Below are 16,808 nucleotides of genomic sequence, written 5' to 3' on the forward strand. Positions count from 1 at the left end.
GTGTGGGGTTAGGCAGGCCATAGGTGACACTGCCCCCACATCCCATCCCTACACCTCCTCAGTAGCCAGGAGCATCACTAAATTCTGGCCAAGGTAAAGACAAGAAGCAATAAGTAGGCCTCTGGGAGAGACTCTAAGGACAGGGGAGGCTCCTCTCCTCCTCCCTCCTCCACTCTACTCAACTGCCTAAGCAGAGGTGCCATGGGGACCTGAGACCCCCAGGAGCTTGTCTGAGAGGCAATTCACTCAAGGTCATAACACCTGACCTACAGTCTAACAATCTTGACTTCATTACCAACTGGCTACAAGCAGTTAAGGCTGAACTCCCAGGTCTCCTGGGAGAACTGGGGAAGAATCAGGAGCTAGCACTACCCCAGTCCCCCGGACATAAGACACCACTTACATCATGCTTCTGACCTGCCTTCTCACCTCCCAGTCTCACTAGGTTTACTGGGCCAGCTCATTTTCTGCTAAAGAATTATGTCTTAGGAATGAGTCTTCAAGTCTTTTGCAATGTTTGCTGCGTGAGTGATGAATGAGTGCGCAAGGGAATGAGTGAGTGAATGACAGAATGAATGAGTTAGTAGGTAAATGAGCTAGCAGTGAGTGAGTGAATGAGGGAGTGAGTGAGGGAGTGAGCACATGAGTGAGTGAATGAATGAGGGAGTAAAGGAATAAGTGAATGAATGAGTATATGAGTGAGTAAGTGAATGAACATGTGAATATGACTGAATGAGGAAGTGAATGAGCATGTGTATGTGGATGGGTGAAGGAATGGAGTGAGTGAACAAGGGAGTGAATGAGCATTGTGGGAGTGAATAAGTAAATGAATAAGCAAGTGAATAAGGCAGTAAATGAACGAGGGAGTGAATGAACATGTGCATAAGTGAATGCATGAAATGGGGATTGAGTGAATGAATGAGCTTTGTGTGAATGAATGAGGGAGTGAGTGAATTAGGGATTGAATGAGTGAGAGAATGGGGGAGTGAATGAGTGTGTGTGTGTGAGTGAGGGAAGGAGAGAAGGAGGAGGGAGGGAATAAGGGAGAAAATGAATGAATGACAAACGAGGGAATGAATGAGGTAATGAGTGACCACATGAGTGACCAGGGAGCCCCAGCACCAGGGCTTCTGACAGTGACGCGGAGCTGGTGCAGAACTTAACCACACCATGCCCTACCCAAGAGGAACAAGGACTTGGCTCATCTGGTGGGACACGCTGGTGCTGTCTCAGCAGGCACATAGCAGCATGCAGAGCAGCGGTCAGGGCAGAGCACACAGGAGCCCCATCTTGCAGCAGTGAGCACCCTCGGGGCAGGGCAGTGGGACCCCATCCTCTGCAGATGGGCGCGCAGCACAGAGAGCTTGTCCCATGGGCAAGGGGCAGAAAGCCAGAGGTCTCCAAAAACAGCAGGAAAGCACCATAACACGTGTCAGCAGGCAAACATCCGTGCAAACCTGTGAGCCACGTGCTCGACAGGAGGTGATGCGCACACATTCCCAACACAAGCCCGCTGCGGTCCCATCTGTGCTGCAGGAGCAAAAGCAGCCACGCAAGAGTGCACACGGACAATTAAGGGCCCGGGCCATGGTGAGGAAGGGTACTACGGCTGGCAGAGGCCCCTGTGGGGATCCAGGCACCAGACCTTGCACTTCTCACCATTACTGCTGTACTTAAAAAAAAAAAAAAAACACATATCCAGGCATCGTAGATTTTTTAAACAATTTCAAGAAAAATGAAAAACAATAATGTGGATAAATCTCACCAACCAAACTATGAGCCAAAGGAGCCAGAAAGAAGGGACTGCCTAGGTCAAGTTCAAGGACAGGTACCTGTGACCTCCATCCTGCCTCAGGGCAGTGAGGGCTCATGTGAAAAGGACCATGGGTGTCAGGTTAGTGTGTGCTGGGCCTCAGAGATTTTTAAGAGAAAAACGAGTTGAAAACCACAAAAAACACCGTCTACCACGGGCTACGGTCTCTCACCAGGGAGAAGCAGGAAGCCCCTATTTGTGCTCAGCTGCAGTTTCTGCACTTTCTACTCTCCATGGAATATTTTGTGATTCAAAATACACAAAGAGAACAGATACAAATGATTATTAACATGAGAACATTAGGCTTCTATCAGTTCCCTGGAACCTACCTACACCTCTCCTTGGGCACAGACCGGGACCATCTCCCAGCGGCCACTGCACACCACACCAGGGAATACAGAAGTGGCGCCCAGCAGGTGTCCAAAGGCTGTGAGCGTGGCTGCTAAGGGCTCTGTCACTGCTCCCCGCCGGCCTTCACCCTCAGCACCCCGCACCTCCCACAGACAACTTACCCTGGAGTGGGCAGACATGGGAGGGAAGAAGGGAGGCGGCCTCCAGGGTCAGCTTGGGCCCAGGTCCTAGGGAAGTCTTCTTGGCTTCTTTCCACTGGCTCTAGGGTCTCCCCTCGTGGCAGAACGTGCTCTCCAACAGATGCACCGGGAGCCCTTGGATCTAGTGACAACAGCAGAAGAGACTGTGGCCATCCATAGCACATCTGCTGAACTTATCTCCCCACCTCCCCGTGACTTATGAGCAATGGGGGGGCCCCCGACCTGATCTCAGAAACTCCAGCAAGCCCATGTCCACAGTGTGTCCCAGACCAATCACCTCTCACCACCCTGCAGCATGCCATGGGGGCCAGCAGTCCCTGCTCCCCTTGCCGCCATCACCTGGGCCCCACCTTCAGTGAGCAGGAGCCCACCAACACCACAGCTTGAGCAGTCCATTCATCTGCCATGAGCTCCAAGTAAACATCAGTGTCCCCACCATGATTCCCAGTCTTGGCCTGCGTGATGCTACTCTCCCTAGGGCCTCTGGGGCCTGGCCCTCTGGTCTCCCTGCCACACCCAGAAGTTCTCGCTATCCCTGGAATGCCTCTCCTGCCTCCTCTGGTTTTTCTCCCCTTCCCAAGGGGCCCCCTCAGTCCCCTGGGCCCTGAGACGGCACGTCCTCCCACTGCTGTACTCTTCCTCCTGACCACTGGTCACCTCTACTTCCAGGCTATCCCTGTGTGTCCCAGAGTCCTGGATTGAGCCCCATGGCGGGCTCCCTGCTCAGTGGGGAGTCTGCTTGTCTCTCTGCTGCTCCCCCTGCTCGTGCTCTCTTTCTCTCAAATAAAATCTTTGGAAAAAATTAATTTAACTGAATTTAATAAAACAAAACGTTGCTATCTAACCTCTTCTAAGGCCTCAAAAGCAACCCGTGGAGCATGGCCACCACCCCCCCAGCCTGGGGTGTGGGGACCTGGCTGAAACCATCTCCCACAGAGCACAGTCCAGAGACAGATAAGACTTCGTGTGGCCCCTCTTTCCCCTCAGAGACTGTATCACGCCCATGTGTGTGTTCATTCAAACAGCAAGTCCATCCTGTGGTGACAGCAGGTAAGCAATGTGTTCCAAGGGTGCTCTGAGCCTGCCCCATTCAGCGGTGTCCCAATATCACCACCCTCTGAGAGGGCCACGGGAGAGCCCCCTGGGGATTCGGGATCACGTGATGCTCTCCATGAGCTGTTTCATTTCCTGCTTCCCCTCCCTCCCACTGAGACTACACACCCCCCCCCACCCCAGCCTAGCTAGGCCTGTTGCAAGGGCAGGGCCCAAGGAGAGGGCACTGGCAGAGGGGGGCCCTGCCAGCTAGGAGCACTCCTGAAGCAGAACCGGGGAGCAGCTCCTCTTGGCTCCTTGTTCACAGAAAGGTGAGCACCAACGGGGCTGCAGGAGGTCCCAATGCCTTCCCAGGAGCACAGGCACGGGCTCCATGCATACCTGGAGTGGTCTATCCTCCCAGGTGCCTCAAAGTCACAGAGGGAACCCTCAGGGTGGGAGCCATGCGCCCACACTGTCCCCTACAATGTTCATGTCATGGAGACTTAAAGCACCATAAAATGCTAAATTAAAAGTACACAGGGCTAATCATAACGAGCATATTTGGCTAGGACTACTTAAGGGTTACTTTGATAGGCTATGTATGGCTACACAGATCTACTCATCAAATACTCCCCACAAGCCACCTCTGTCCTAGAGCCAGGCACTTGGTGACGGGAAATCCCCCGGGACCCTCTCTGTGCTCGCATATTGGTCCCATCCCCTGGAACACAGAAGGCCCACAAGTGACAGAGGACTTTCAAACCATGATGCCTGGCGGCCACTCGCTTCCACTCTCCACCCGCCGCCCAGCATGTCCCTGTCCCGAGCCCACCGCTCCCAACCCCTCGGAGGCATGGAGCTGTGTGCACCTGTGTGAGGGAGGCTGGCCTTACCCACGCCCGTGCCAGCCCGGTTCCGGCTCTGCCGGGGGCCCACGCTTGTCTCCCCAGGCCCACTCTGGTCGGCCATGTCTGGCAGTGGGAAGGAAGTGTCACACGTGAGGCCCATGCCATGGTAGAAGCCGGGAATCAGGAAAGTGATATTCTAGAAAACAAAGGGACATTGCAGAACCCAGACCACAGGACCGTCCCCCATCTAATCTGGGGAGAGAATACAAACAACGTGAGCAAGTCTCTGGACAAGGTTAGGAAAGACTCCAGGTCGTGTTCCTTTTCCCAGACCCTCAAAGCCCCTCAGACACCCAACATGGAATTCAAGACTTACCCCCCCACCTTTTCTTATGAAAAAGACAAAATCAACAAAATCAACAACTCAGAAGCTAGTTATACCCACACCACCATGTCTTCCAAGCAGATGTCTGGTCTTTGCCCCCACGCTGCCCTGACACCTGAGAGCCACGTTTGCAAACTCCACCTTATGCGGCTCGCGGGGAGCGACAAGGGCCCAGCATAAGGACAAAAGGACCTTGGGCACATGAAACTGGCCCCTGAGGTCCAGCAGGCACCTTTGCTATGCTGGTCATGGCCTTAGCACGAGGGTCCCAAGTCCAAAACTGCAAGGACACATGTCTTCTCTGAATCCATGTGTGACCCCTACTCCCGGACAGGTGCCTACAGCCATGTGAACGCGAAACAGTCTAACCTCCGAGGCAGGGTGCCTTCCCCACAAGCACACTCCCTGGAAGGACCCAGCACCCCCAACATTCCTGCAGCAACTACTTGTCAAAAAATCACACTAAGTGGGGCGCCTGGGTGGCTCAGTGGGTTAAAGCCTCTGCCTTCGGCTCAGGTCATGATCCCAGGGTCCTGGGATCGAGCCCCACATCAGGCTCTCTGCTCAGCGGGGAGCCTGCTTCCCCCTCTCTCTGTCTCTGCCTACTTGTGATCTCTGTCTGTGAAATAAATAAATAATAAAATATTAAAAAAAAATCACACTAAGTGAGTTTACTCACTTAAACTTAAACTGAGTTTGCCTTCAGTTAACTAAATCTTAGCTTACTTGCTCCTTAATATTTCTATTAGAAAACAGAGAAGGACCCTTTTTTGGAGCCGCAAAAGAGTTTAAATCTTTGGCTGACTGTCACGAGGCCTGGGGTCAGCCCCACTGAGGACAACAAGAGGGGATTCCCTCCCTTCATTTGCAGAACCCCTGGAGAACAAGGTATTCAGGGAAAGGCTACAGGCATCCAAGAGCCAGGCCAGCCAGGCACGTGGACACAGGGACCACAGGACGTCAAAATGGATGCACCACTCAGCAACCTCTCCTTCCCCCCATGACCCACCTGCCATTGAGTAGGGGGTCCGCGTCCCCTTCCCAGGAGCCAGGAGGACCCAGGGACCATGTGAGGAGGGGCAGGCCATGGCTGCCGGAGATGCTTACCTGGCCTTGGAGCTCGGCCATCAAGTGACACCAGCCCCAGCAACAGTCCCAGGCAGCCAGCCCAAGAGCAGACGCACCTTGGGAGGACACCAGCCCCAGCTGTCTCTACATGGAGCTGGATGAGCTATCCTGCTCAGCTCAGCCCGGAAGGCCAGTTCATGACCTAAATACCAGACTGTCATGGCCAAGGCCCCAAGCTTACAGTTGTCTGCAGCAACGGAGTCAGTTTGCTCAGCCCAGTCTCCTATAGAAACAGGCCTGGCTCTCGATGTGCAGAGACCTCTGCCCCACATACAAGAAATTCAGAGAAAGCTCAAGCCAAGGAAGAAGTTTGTAGACACAGCTTCCTCTGACCCTGACCACATGACAGGCACCCCAGGATGGCTCTGGGGGCAGAGGAGGTGTGGATAAGCCCCAACCTCCAGGAGCACGGCTGTGACAAACACCCTCATCCAGTAACTTAGTTACTGGACCTCGTTCAGGACAGGTTTCCAGGCCACAGCCCCTCTCCCTTCAGGGACAGCACAGGGAGACAAGGCTCTGGACACAGTCCCAAGGGTCACTGCATGCTCAATGTGCGATCCAGGGAAATGAGAGCCTTTAGAGAGAATGGCGCCCAGCATGCCCCAGGGAAAGCCAGAGGGCCAAACCAGGAGGCACGGAGGTACAAGGTCTGTGACAAGCACATGTCCTCACTGTGAAAACAGGTCATCCCCCCACAGGGGAGCACAGGCCACCCAGGGAGGGCCCACCTTGCCCAGGAGCTCAGTCTTCCCATAACCAAATAGCATCAGAGCAAAGCTGTGGTTGATGCCGTAGATGGTTCCGTCAGGCAGGAGGGTGATGAGGCCGCTGATGGTGGAGAAGACCCAGACGGACGCTGAGTAACCCCACTTGGGGATGGTGCGGCCATCTTCCACTGTCTCACTGCTGGACTGAGATTTCAGTTTTAAGCTCAGAGGGAAGGTGGTGCCATCCTTGGCTCTCCCGACAGACCTCTGAATCTTGAGATTCTGGAAGAAACAACACCCCTGAGCTGATAGCAGCATCTCTCATGGCCCAAGCTTTGAGTCTGCAGCTTTAGACGTGAACCGATCCACACGTCACGGGAAGCAAGCCCAGAAAGCTTACTCCCCACACTGCTCCTCCTTTCGCAGTCTCCCTGCATGGCACCTCTGCCCCAGGGAAAGCAGAGCCCTGACCAGGAGCTGTGTCTGAGGCAAGAGCAACGCAGTCTAGCAGCTGCCCCCCATTCCAGAAAGGCCTGAGGGCAGCAAATGACAGGACAACCAAGAAATGCACACGGACTGGACTCCTGTCTGTGCTAACCCTGCAGGGAAGGAGGGCTGGCAGGTGTCTCCCGCCCTCTGCCTCAGACCCCCAGCAGCCCCAGGGTCCCACCTCGACAGATGGCCCCCACCACTCACTATCCTCCAGTCTGAGGGCTGGCTGCTTCCTGCGGTCGCCGACCGTCCCCTGTCTGTGCCTCCTCAGCACCTCTATCCCCACAAAACTATTTCCTTGCCCTGTTTCCCTGCCTTAAATACTTGGAACGGACCCAGTTTTGAGTAAATCCTGACCACAGCCTCATCCTAACCGAAAGCTTTGAGAGTGTGCTCCCTTTTGGATTTCCCGAGGCATACCAGCCCAGGGCTATGTGTCTACCCCTCACCCAATCCCACCTGCCCCTTTTAGGGGCCACCCTGGAGGACAGGAGATCTGATGTGGCCCATGTGCTGGGAGCTTCTGCTCCCCTTGTGCTGTGCCCAGAAGAGGGTCAGGACTCGGAGACATCAGGCTCCCCAAGCCACGGCTGCAGGCCAGGCCCCAGGGAGCCCTACAAGGGATGAGGGGTGCAGTGCCAGTCTCCACTTGCTGCTGGGGTGTTGAGAGCTCCCATTTGAGGTTATCACAAATGTGCTGCTGAGAACAAGCTCACATGTGCCTTCTGGCACACACTTCTCTTTGATGCATGCAGAGGGCACTCTGAGGTTCACCCAGTTTGCATGGGGCAGACGCTGCCATACAGGCTCCCAAGGTGGCTGTGCCAATGGACGCCCCCACCAGCTTAGGGATAGAAGAAGGGCACAGACAATAAGGACTGAGGATAGGGTGAGGGTTCCCACTGGGCTGGAAGCTCAAAAAAAGCAGAGAACTGGCTCCCGGGGCTCAGCTCTTGGCCTGTGGCCGGCCCAAGAACCAGGGAGCAGACAACTGGCTCCAGTGCTCAGCTCTCAGCCTCTGGAAGGCCAGAGAACAAGGGAGTGCCTGTAGACATCCTGAAAGCACCTCCGATTCCTTGCAGCAGCAGAGGTGACTTTAGGTAAAAATCAAGCGTCCAGTCAGACGCTGCAGATCACTGGGGTGTGACATCAGTGGAATTTACCTCAGTGAAGGTCATTTGTGTGAAGGGCACACACTAGTAGGAAATGGGACACCTGGGAACTGGGAAGATTCGGTGAGTAACAGAACTTACCCCAACGACCCCAAACCTCCACTGTCCCCAGAGCTGCCACCCCCCCATCTGCCTGTCACCCTGCCCTCAGCCAGTTCTCCCTGCTCTTCAAGAACCCCAGACTTCCCAGTAAAGACAGACCACAGCAGGAGAACCCCGCTCCAGGCTCCAGCAGGAGGACCGAGGAGACAGGGTGCCCAGTCGGAGAGCAGCACAGGCTGTGACCCTCGGTCAAGGCCCCAGAGCCCAGAGAGCAGCCCTCGGACCTGGTGCCACTGTGTGTATATGCAGGATGCTCCTGCTGTCAGAATTACCAGCCTGAGTCACCAGGCCACAGATTCTGGCCTAAGAACTCCCAGGTCACCGAGTAAACAGACTCCAGGGACCACATGGCCCCAGGTACAGCTGCCAGGTGTGGCAGTCAGGGGTCCGCAAGGGTCCTACCTGGGGGACAGGCTCGCCAGGGGTAGGGAGCTGCACAGAAGGGATCAGGTCTGTGATGGGCTGCCCAAGCACCTCCTCCCCAGACGCGTACCCGTGCAGGAGAGCGAACGGGCTATCGCAGGATGTTATGGTGCCCTGGGAGGAAAAACCAGCATTGTTAAGCATTAGTAAAAGCTCCTGGCATTTCACCTTCAAACATCACTGAATGCCATGGCTTCAGGTTGAAAGCAAGACCGTTAGCGGCCCTCCCATGGCCATGAACTTTCCTCAGGCCCTCCTTCTCCTACCGCTGGAGGCACCCAAATTACCGGCCTCCGGAGGCAAGTCACCATTCTGATGGTCCCGCACCTGCTACCTCACTGACCTGCTAAGGCACACCTAGGTTCCGATTCCATCTCACTTTACAGACAAGGAGACCACGGCCAGGGAGATTGCACCCATGCCCAAGGGCACACAGAGAGGGAGGGCTGCCATGGGGGCCCGCCTTCCAGAAGCCCCAGGGGCGCACAGCGGGCCACAGAGGGGGCTGAGACCACAAGAGGCGACACCTGGTCAGCTCCATGTGGTGGGGATGTGGAAAGCAAACTCACATCGCTGTGGAAAGCAAACTCACATCGCTCTGGAAAGCGACCCAGGCCGATACCCGCTCCACAGGCTCCAGTACGACCACACAGCACAGGCTGTGCTCCTGCTTCACCTTCTTCATCCACACAGACACCGGGATCCTCTCCCCACTGCGACTCACGACGTCCACCTGCGGGAGCACATAGACTTGCCCCAGGCCTTCCCCAGAGCCCAGGCCTGGGGGTGTCTGCGACCTCTGTGCCCCTGCCTGACACCTGAGCCCAAGGCCACACATGGCTTCTGACACGGACCCTTAGTCTCCATGTGGACACTCTCTCAGAAGACAGGGTTTCCTCACCAGCCTCCTTGCAACAGAGTAGGACAACTGTCTGCATCATTTCTTCAGGAAACAGACACCAACACATGGCGAGCAGTGTTAGCCCATGGCCAGTCCCCAGAACAGAGCAGCGGACCACATCTAACGTCCTCTAGGACTTGGACTGGGGGCTCAGCACCTCACGTGCCATCAACATCCCAGGGGACGCATCACACCAGGAGGACCCAAGTCCCAGGGAGACCTTTCCAGCCATGCCGGCCCCGCCAGCAAACACCAAACAAACCAAACTGGAGTCAGGGGTGCAGATGGAAGATCATCGTGACCCCTCGGCCTCCCACCGGTTTGCAAACTGCAGAGCCTCCTCCCTTGTAAGGCAGGACCGCCCCTCTCACAAGGCCCACAGCTACCCGCTTCCACTCCTGTGATGCTCCACCCGCCACCCCAGCTGCTCCTCACCCCAGCACCGCCCCTGGGGAAGACCCACTCACCACTGTACCAAACACAACAGCGGCTCGGCCATCGGCCTCCATGTGCTCTTCGCTGAGGGCCTTCACCACATCGGAATCGGGCCTCAGGAAGAACTGCGTGAGCTTCTGGCCGATCAGGTCATGGCTGCTGTGCCCCAGGAGCTGGCAAGCCTTGTCGTTGGCAACCAGGATCTGGAGTAGCAGAGAGAAGACACGCGCATCAGCAGCAGTGCCGCCAGCCCAAACCTGGAGACCCGTCCGCCCCCAGTGTCCTGCAGTGGACAGGCTCACGGCTGCGACACCCCAGACTCCCCGGGTCTTAACCACAGGGAAATAAGAAATGCCAGCGCCACCACTGAAACCACGTTTCCCTCCCCTGCCAGGACGGGCTCGCCAAGCCACCAGTGCCAAGCGGAAGACACGGGGACTCACACCACACTCCCAGCCACCTAATGATTTCAGTTATTTATATGCAAATGCCCGTCAGGCGAACACGGTCACCTCAGATGGCGAGTACCCATTCTCATTGTCACTGAGCCAACACCCTACAGAGCACAAGGCAGTCTTGCGGCTCAGCCCCGTCCTTGAATCTCTACCTTGACAGGAGGATTCAATTTGTTTTCACTGGTTCATACTCAGGTCTCTTATGCAGCTTCTCTAACTGTACTTAACACACTGCAGTTCCCCTGTCTGAGGTTACAGGTTGAAGGCACAGACCACACTCGCACAGCAGGGTCACACACCACAGCCAGTACCTCTGTGGTCTTGGCATCCACGGTGAACACTGCCTTGTTTGGGTTGCACACGGGGGTCGGGAACAGGGGCGTGGACCACCCCGAGGACAAGCCCCGCAGCAGGGAGCAGCAGGACGCACTGCCCAGGGACCCGGCCAGGTCGGTCTGCTCTGGCGGCACCAGGCAATGTAGTTTGCTGGTGCAGATGCTCTGGGCAGCCAAAGACGACAGACAATAGGAGTTCCATTTGTCTTCTGGAAAGTAAAGGGAAGGAAAGGAAAGGAAAGGAAAGGAAAGGGAGCTTTAGAGCTCACAAGGCTGCCCGGAGCCCACCTCTCAGACACACCGAACCCCACGGCTCCTGCTCTCAACTCCTCCAGAGGGTGCAGAGCTCAAGCTCCACACTCCGGCATCCGTCCGAACAGCCCCGAGTCCAGCTAAACACCCCCGGGTGCTGTCCGGCCAGTCACATCCTACAGGAAACACAATGGCCCAAGCTCAGCGTTTCTGTGTAAACGCCCTCTGAGGTCCCTTCCCACCCCCCGACCCCACCCCACCCCTGCCAAGAGTTGCAGTCCTGTGTCTGTCCTTACAGATCCGCACCCCCCCCCCCTTGCACTTGTTCCTGGAAAGCCTCCCAAATCCAAGAGCTGCCCACTGTCTCCGCCCCTCCCTCCATTCCCTTATTCACAGGTCAGGTTCACTCCCCACCCCTCCAGAAAACCTGCTCTCAGCAATACGTCCAGTGGCCTGAGATGCTCAAGCCCACAGCCAATTCTCAGCACTCACCCTACTCCAGCCCTCAGCAGCGGTGGGCCAGGGGGTCAGTCCCCACCTCCTAAACCACCTGCCCTGGGTGGGGTTCCCTCTCCCCTCCACCTTTCTGACCTCTCACCACTGCAGAAGCCCAGATGCAGTCTCACCCCTTCCACTCCGTCCCACTCACTCCTCGCTGGCTTCTAACACACTCCATGTGGGAAGGTGCTGCCCACCCCACGCGTGGCAGCCCTGCCCTGCCTCTCTCCTTTCCCATCTCAGTACACGGCAACTCCATCCTTCTAGCAGCTCAAAATCCGGACAATAACAACTCTTCTCTCCTTTCCCCTTTTCTTTTCACAGTCTCACCCTGGACCATTCTCTGGGCCTGGAAACACATGGCCAGCTGCTTAGCCCTTCTCTTTCCCAGCTGCCCCAAGCTCAGCTTGACCCTCCTCACACCATGGGACAGGCATTGTGACCTTGGCTCTGTCCCTGCTCCCCATGCAGAGACCAGGAAGCCCATGCTCCTGGGGCAGTTGCCTACCTCCCAGACCTGCCCAGCCCTCCCAGCAGAATCTCTGGCCGTCACCAGGAGAACCCAGCATGTTTCCCTCCAAACACTCCCACCCTGTGCTCCTAGACTGGTGTGTGAGCTGGGCTCCATCTCTCCTCCTCCCCTTCTCCAGCAGCCCCTTTCCTCCGGGTCCAGACCTTCTCAGTCCTAACTGACTTCCCCATGCTCTAGGTCCACCCAGCTGCAGGCCTGCACCTGCTGTCTCCTTAGGCACCCCCTCAGACAACAAGCCCACTAAGCTCTGGAGGCAGAGGCTGACTTGGAAGAAACAAGTGAGTGAGGCAGCAGGAGCCTCGACATCTCAGCCCAGCCCGGGCACAGCCTCCCGCACCAGGTAGCTGGCTGCCCTCGAGCAAGTCTTCTGCATCCAGGAGGAAAGCATGAGGCTGCAACACAGTCCTCAAATAGTTACTGAACTAAATCAGCAAAACTGTATTTCACTTGCACAGCAGCCCTGTCCACAATAGTGCCCGCACACACTCTGAAGCAAGGTCTTGGCAGTAGAACGCCAGCAGCAACCACACAGCCCAGGAGGGGCCTGTGGGCATTGCTCCACACACAGTGAGAACCGCACACCCGACCAAAGCCTAGAAGGACTTGTCGCTTTCATCTTCAACACTGACGCCCACGACACCCAGGAGGGGGTTACCGGAGAGGCCCATCCTGCTCTGGCAGAGCTTCGAAAGCCCATTCCTTCTGCTCAGGCGTCTGTGGGCTGAGGACAGGGACTCGCTGGGCTCAGTGGCAGTCCGCGCAGCCGGGCTCTCAGGGGAGCCTCCGTCCTCCATCGGGAGCCCGCTGGCCAGGGGAGCAACCGTCAGCTAGAAAACAAAGTGAACCCGATCGGCATCGGCAACACAACAACAGGAAAGCAGTTTAAGCAACTAATCCTTCAGCAGGCTGAATGGCAGCTCAGTCCCAAAAGGCTCCCACGCCCCCAGTGCCACGTAGGCCAGTACCTCCAGTGCAAGGCCAGTGACCAAAGTCATTTTGGAGCCATTTTGGAGCAATGCAGAGGAAGCGATGGGAGAGAGAAGGAAGCAGAGGGAAAGAACAAAGCACAATGGGAAGGAGCCCGTGCGGCTCTGCGTGGCCCCAGCTTTCCCCGAATCCAGGGGTTCCGACCAGTGGCCCTGAGAACCATCCACGGGGCTGCTGACAAATGAGCGACACAAAGCCACAGCAGAGAACCCGGAGGCAGGCCTGGTACCAGGGATTTGTGTGTTTAACTGTATTTTCTAAGTACCTGTAGATTTGCCAACAGTTGTAAGGAAAAAAATACAGAAAAATCTCATGTCTGCAGCACAGTTTCCTCCAGACAGTGCTGGAGGCCTGGGCCAGGGGCCTGGATGAAGTGAGGAGCCCAAGGCGCCAGGGCAACGTGCCCATCCTGAGCCCAGGTGCCCTCTCCATGGTCACCTTCTGAGCATGTGGAAGCCACTTCTGAGACCTGCACCGGCCTCTTCCCCCATCAGGGTTCCCTCATGGGTACACACAGGCCCAAAGACTGGCCGAGGAGCCAAGTTTCAATAAGCAGGTGGGGGCACCTGCACAGGACGGACCTGCTGTGGAAAGAAAAGGGGGGCTGGCCCTTCCCACGCCCCACTGTAGCACAGAACTCCAAGGAGGCCCAGCCCGCCAGTTCTGCCCTGGCTTCAGGTCATCATGAAGACTTGCCAGCAGCACAAGAGGGCAGTGACTCCCACAGTTAACAGTGTGTGAGCCCAGTTTGTAATTGGGGTCTCTGTATGGGGTCTCTGGTATGCTCACATCCCAGGCCCCTCAGCTGTCAGAGCTTGGCCAACACTCGCCTCAGTGCCAAGCTCCTAAACGTGGTGGGGCAGGGGTCCCCAAGACAGAAAGCTGAAGGCCCCACTATCACCAGTGTGGAAGGATGTTAACATCAAAACATGCCAAAGAGCTACCCAAATGGAGATCGGAACAGCAAAGGAACAAACAGGAGAACAAACCCAATCAGCTTCAGAAACAGACCAAGGTCTGTTAAGGAGCTTGGCACTCAGTGAAACTCCATGGGGAATTAACAGCATGCCCCAGCACAGCGAGGCCCTGGACAGCCCCCTGGCCTTCCTGCCTCGGCCCCCTTCTAAGCAAAATGTGAATAACAGTAACGCGCTGCACACCGCCTAGAGCTCTTGTGAGGACCCCAGGACCTAAGCCGGGAAAACAAACCACTAACACTGAGTCGCTGAGTCACCCAGGAGCTGCCAGTTTTCAAAAGAATTAGATAATCAGCCCGGAGTTATGATGCATCCCTGTGACTTGCCGCATACAAACATTAGTTCCAGGTGAATTTAAAAAACAAAAGACAAAAGTCCTGGAAAAAAAATAAGAGAATACAATGGTCTGGATAACTACTTGAGAGCAGTTAGAGCTCATCAGGGTATCAGTCTGTGGCATCTCTGAGCTACCTGAGAGTGAGACTCACCTGTGAGATGATAAAGACGCCCGTGAGCTACAGTCCCCCTTACGAGGCGGGAGCCTCCCTCAGAGACGCCAGGCGCTTTGAGCTGGGGAAATGTGGTCCCAGCTCAGCAGCCCAGGCCCTGGCAAAAGCAATCTTCCCAGAAGCAAAACATCCTAAATATGGGTTTCCAAAAGCGAAACCAACCAAATATGCTCCCTTCCAGTGACACAGACAAGGAAACAAGCCCCCTTTGGTGAGAGTCTACAGAAAACTTAAACGGATTCAAACACATGAGAACATCCATTTACTACAAATGCCTGCGTCTAAGTTTAAAACACGAGAGACAGGAGTCACGGAAGGGAGCAGAACAAGACTTTCTCAGAAACAACTACATATTGAAAGAATCAAACCAGCTTTTTAGGGGCACCTGGGTGGCTCAGTGGGTTAAAGCCTCTGCCTTCGGCTCAGGTCATGATCCCAGGGTCCTGGGATGGAGCCCCATATCGGGCTCTCTGCTCAGCAGGGAGCCTGCTTCCTCCTCTCGCTCTCTCTGCCTGCCTCTCTGCCTACTTGTGATCTCTATCAGATAAATAAATAAAATCTTCAAAAATAAAAAAAACAGCTTTTTAGAAATTAAATTTTTACATTTCAGTCTTTAAAAAAAATGAATTTGTAATTTAAACTTTCCATCAAAGATCTCTAGGCCCAGATGGCTTCACTGGTAAATTCTATCAAATATTTAAGAAGGAAATAACTTCAATACTGTTGGGCTGGCAGAAAGAAAGGGCTACTTAAGATGGCGAAAGTTCCCGCCACAAAACCTGAGCTCGGGCAGGAGAACAAAGACCCAAGAAGGAATCTGAAAACCCCCTGGCCCCGGGCTCCCGTGGACCAATGGGACCCTGACAAGCGGGAATCTGAGACCCCGTCCCGGGATCCAGTGGACCAATAGGACCCCGACGAGCAGGCGAAATATCCAAATAAGGGAAACTTGCCAAAAGACCCCTGAACTCCCCTCGAGGCCCCTTAAAAGCCCCCTTCTCCCTGCCTTGGGTGCGACTTCCGCCACTCTGCTTTCCAGAGTCGTGGAACCTCGCCCGAGGGTGCCCACCTCCTCCCGGAGCAACTTTCCTGGCTCCCCTTCTCCTGAGCCCTGAAACTTCGCCAGAGAGTGCCTTTAATAAATCTTGCTTTGCACCCACTTTGCCTGGTGTTGTGTTTATCTCGCCGGAAAAACTTTACAAATACTACATAAACTCCTCCAAAAATTAAAAACAGGCAGAGCACATCCAACCCAGTGTTTGAAGCTAGCATCACGCTGATACCACACCAGACAAAAACATTGCTAGGAAAGGAAACCACAGACCAATAACTTGTGAACAGAGATGCAAAAATCCTCAACAAGATGTTAGCAAACCCACTAAGGCAATATGTAAAAAAGAGAATTAATTCAATACAACCAAGAGGGGCTTATCATAGCAATAAAAAGCTGGCTTAACATCTGGAGATCAGTTAACGTAATTCACCATATCAAAAGGCTAAAGAAAAAAAAAGGAGGAAAAAAATCACACAGTCATATCAACTGATAATCAAAAAACCATTGGACAAAATCCAACACCCCGTCACAGGAACAAACACTCACAAGTGAGGAGGAAGAAACATCCTCCACCTGCCCAGGGGCACACACGAAGAACCCAAGGCCCGTGATGCTGGCCTTCCAAGGTCTGGAGCAGAGTGAGGAAGCCCAACTAGCCTCTTCTCTTCAGCACTGTTCTAGGGGGAACAGCCAGTAAACAGAGGCAGAGAAAGAAATAAAAGGCACATATACTGAAAAGAACGGCATAAAGCTGTCTCAATTCATACACGACAGGATCACATACATAGAAAAATCCTAAGCAGTCATAAGACTAACAACCAAAGGGCGCCTGGGTGGCTCAGTGGGTTGGGCCTCTCAGGTCATGATCTCAGGGTCCTGGGATTGAGTCCCGCATCGGGCTTTCTGCTGGACGGGGAGCCTGCTTCCTCCTCTCTCTCTCTGCCTGCCTCTCTGCCTACTTGGGATCTCTGTCTGTCAAATAAATAAATAAATTCTTTAAAAAAAAAAAAAAGATAACAACCAGAGATTTTTTTAAAGGGGGTGGAGGATAAAGGGTTTAAATGACACCTCACCAAAGAAGGCATACAAATTACAAAGAAGCACATGAGAAAAACGTTCACCACCATTAGTAATGTGGGAAACGCAAGTTCAACTGTCACGAGCCGTCACATGCCAGCACTAGGGCGACTAAAATGACAGAGTGGAAACACAGA

General features: G+C 54.7%; 1 protein-coding gene across 1 annotated transcript in view; it reads right to left on the bottom strand.

Moving 5' to 3' along the window:
- The window catches only part of PASK (PAS domain containing serine/threonine kinase), a 37,586-nt gene that overhangs the window by 15,536 nt on the left and 5,242 nt on the right, over window positions 1-16,808 (bottom strand). Inside the window, 8 exon segments of the mRNA XM_047721611.1 lie at window positions 2,326-2,494; window positions 4,293-4,443; window positions 6,492-6,752; window positions 8,639-8,773; window positions 9,252-9,392; window positions 10,028-10,198; window positions 10,762-10,994; window positions 12,723-12,894. Of these exon segments, the coding sequence (XP_047577567.1) occupies window positions 2,326-2,494; window positions 4,293-4,443; window positions 6,492-6,752; window positions 8,639-8,773; window positions 9,252-9,392; window positions 10,028-10,198; window positions 10,762-10,994; window positions 12,723-12,894 (1,433 nt within the window).

Source organism: Lutra lutra, chromosome 3, assembly GCF_902655055.1.
Source record: "Lutra lutra chromosome 3, mLutLut1.2, whole genome shotgun sequence".
Taxonomy (NCBI): domain Eukaryota; kingdom Metazoa; phylum Chordata; class Mammalia; order Carnivora; family Mustelidae; genus Lutra; species Lutra lutra.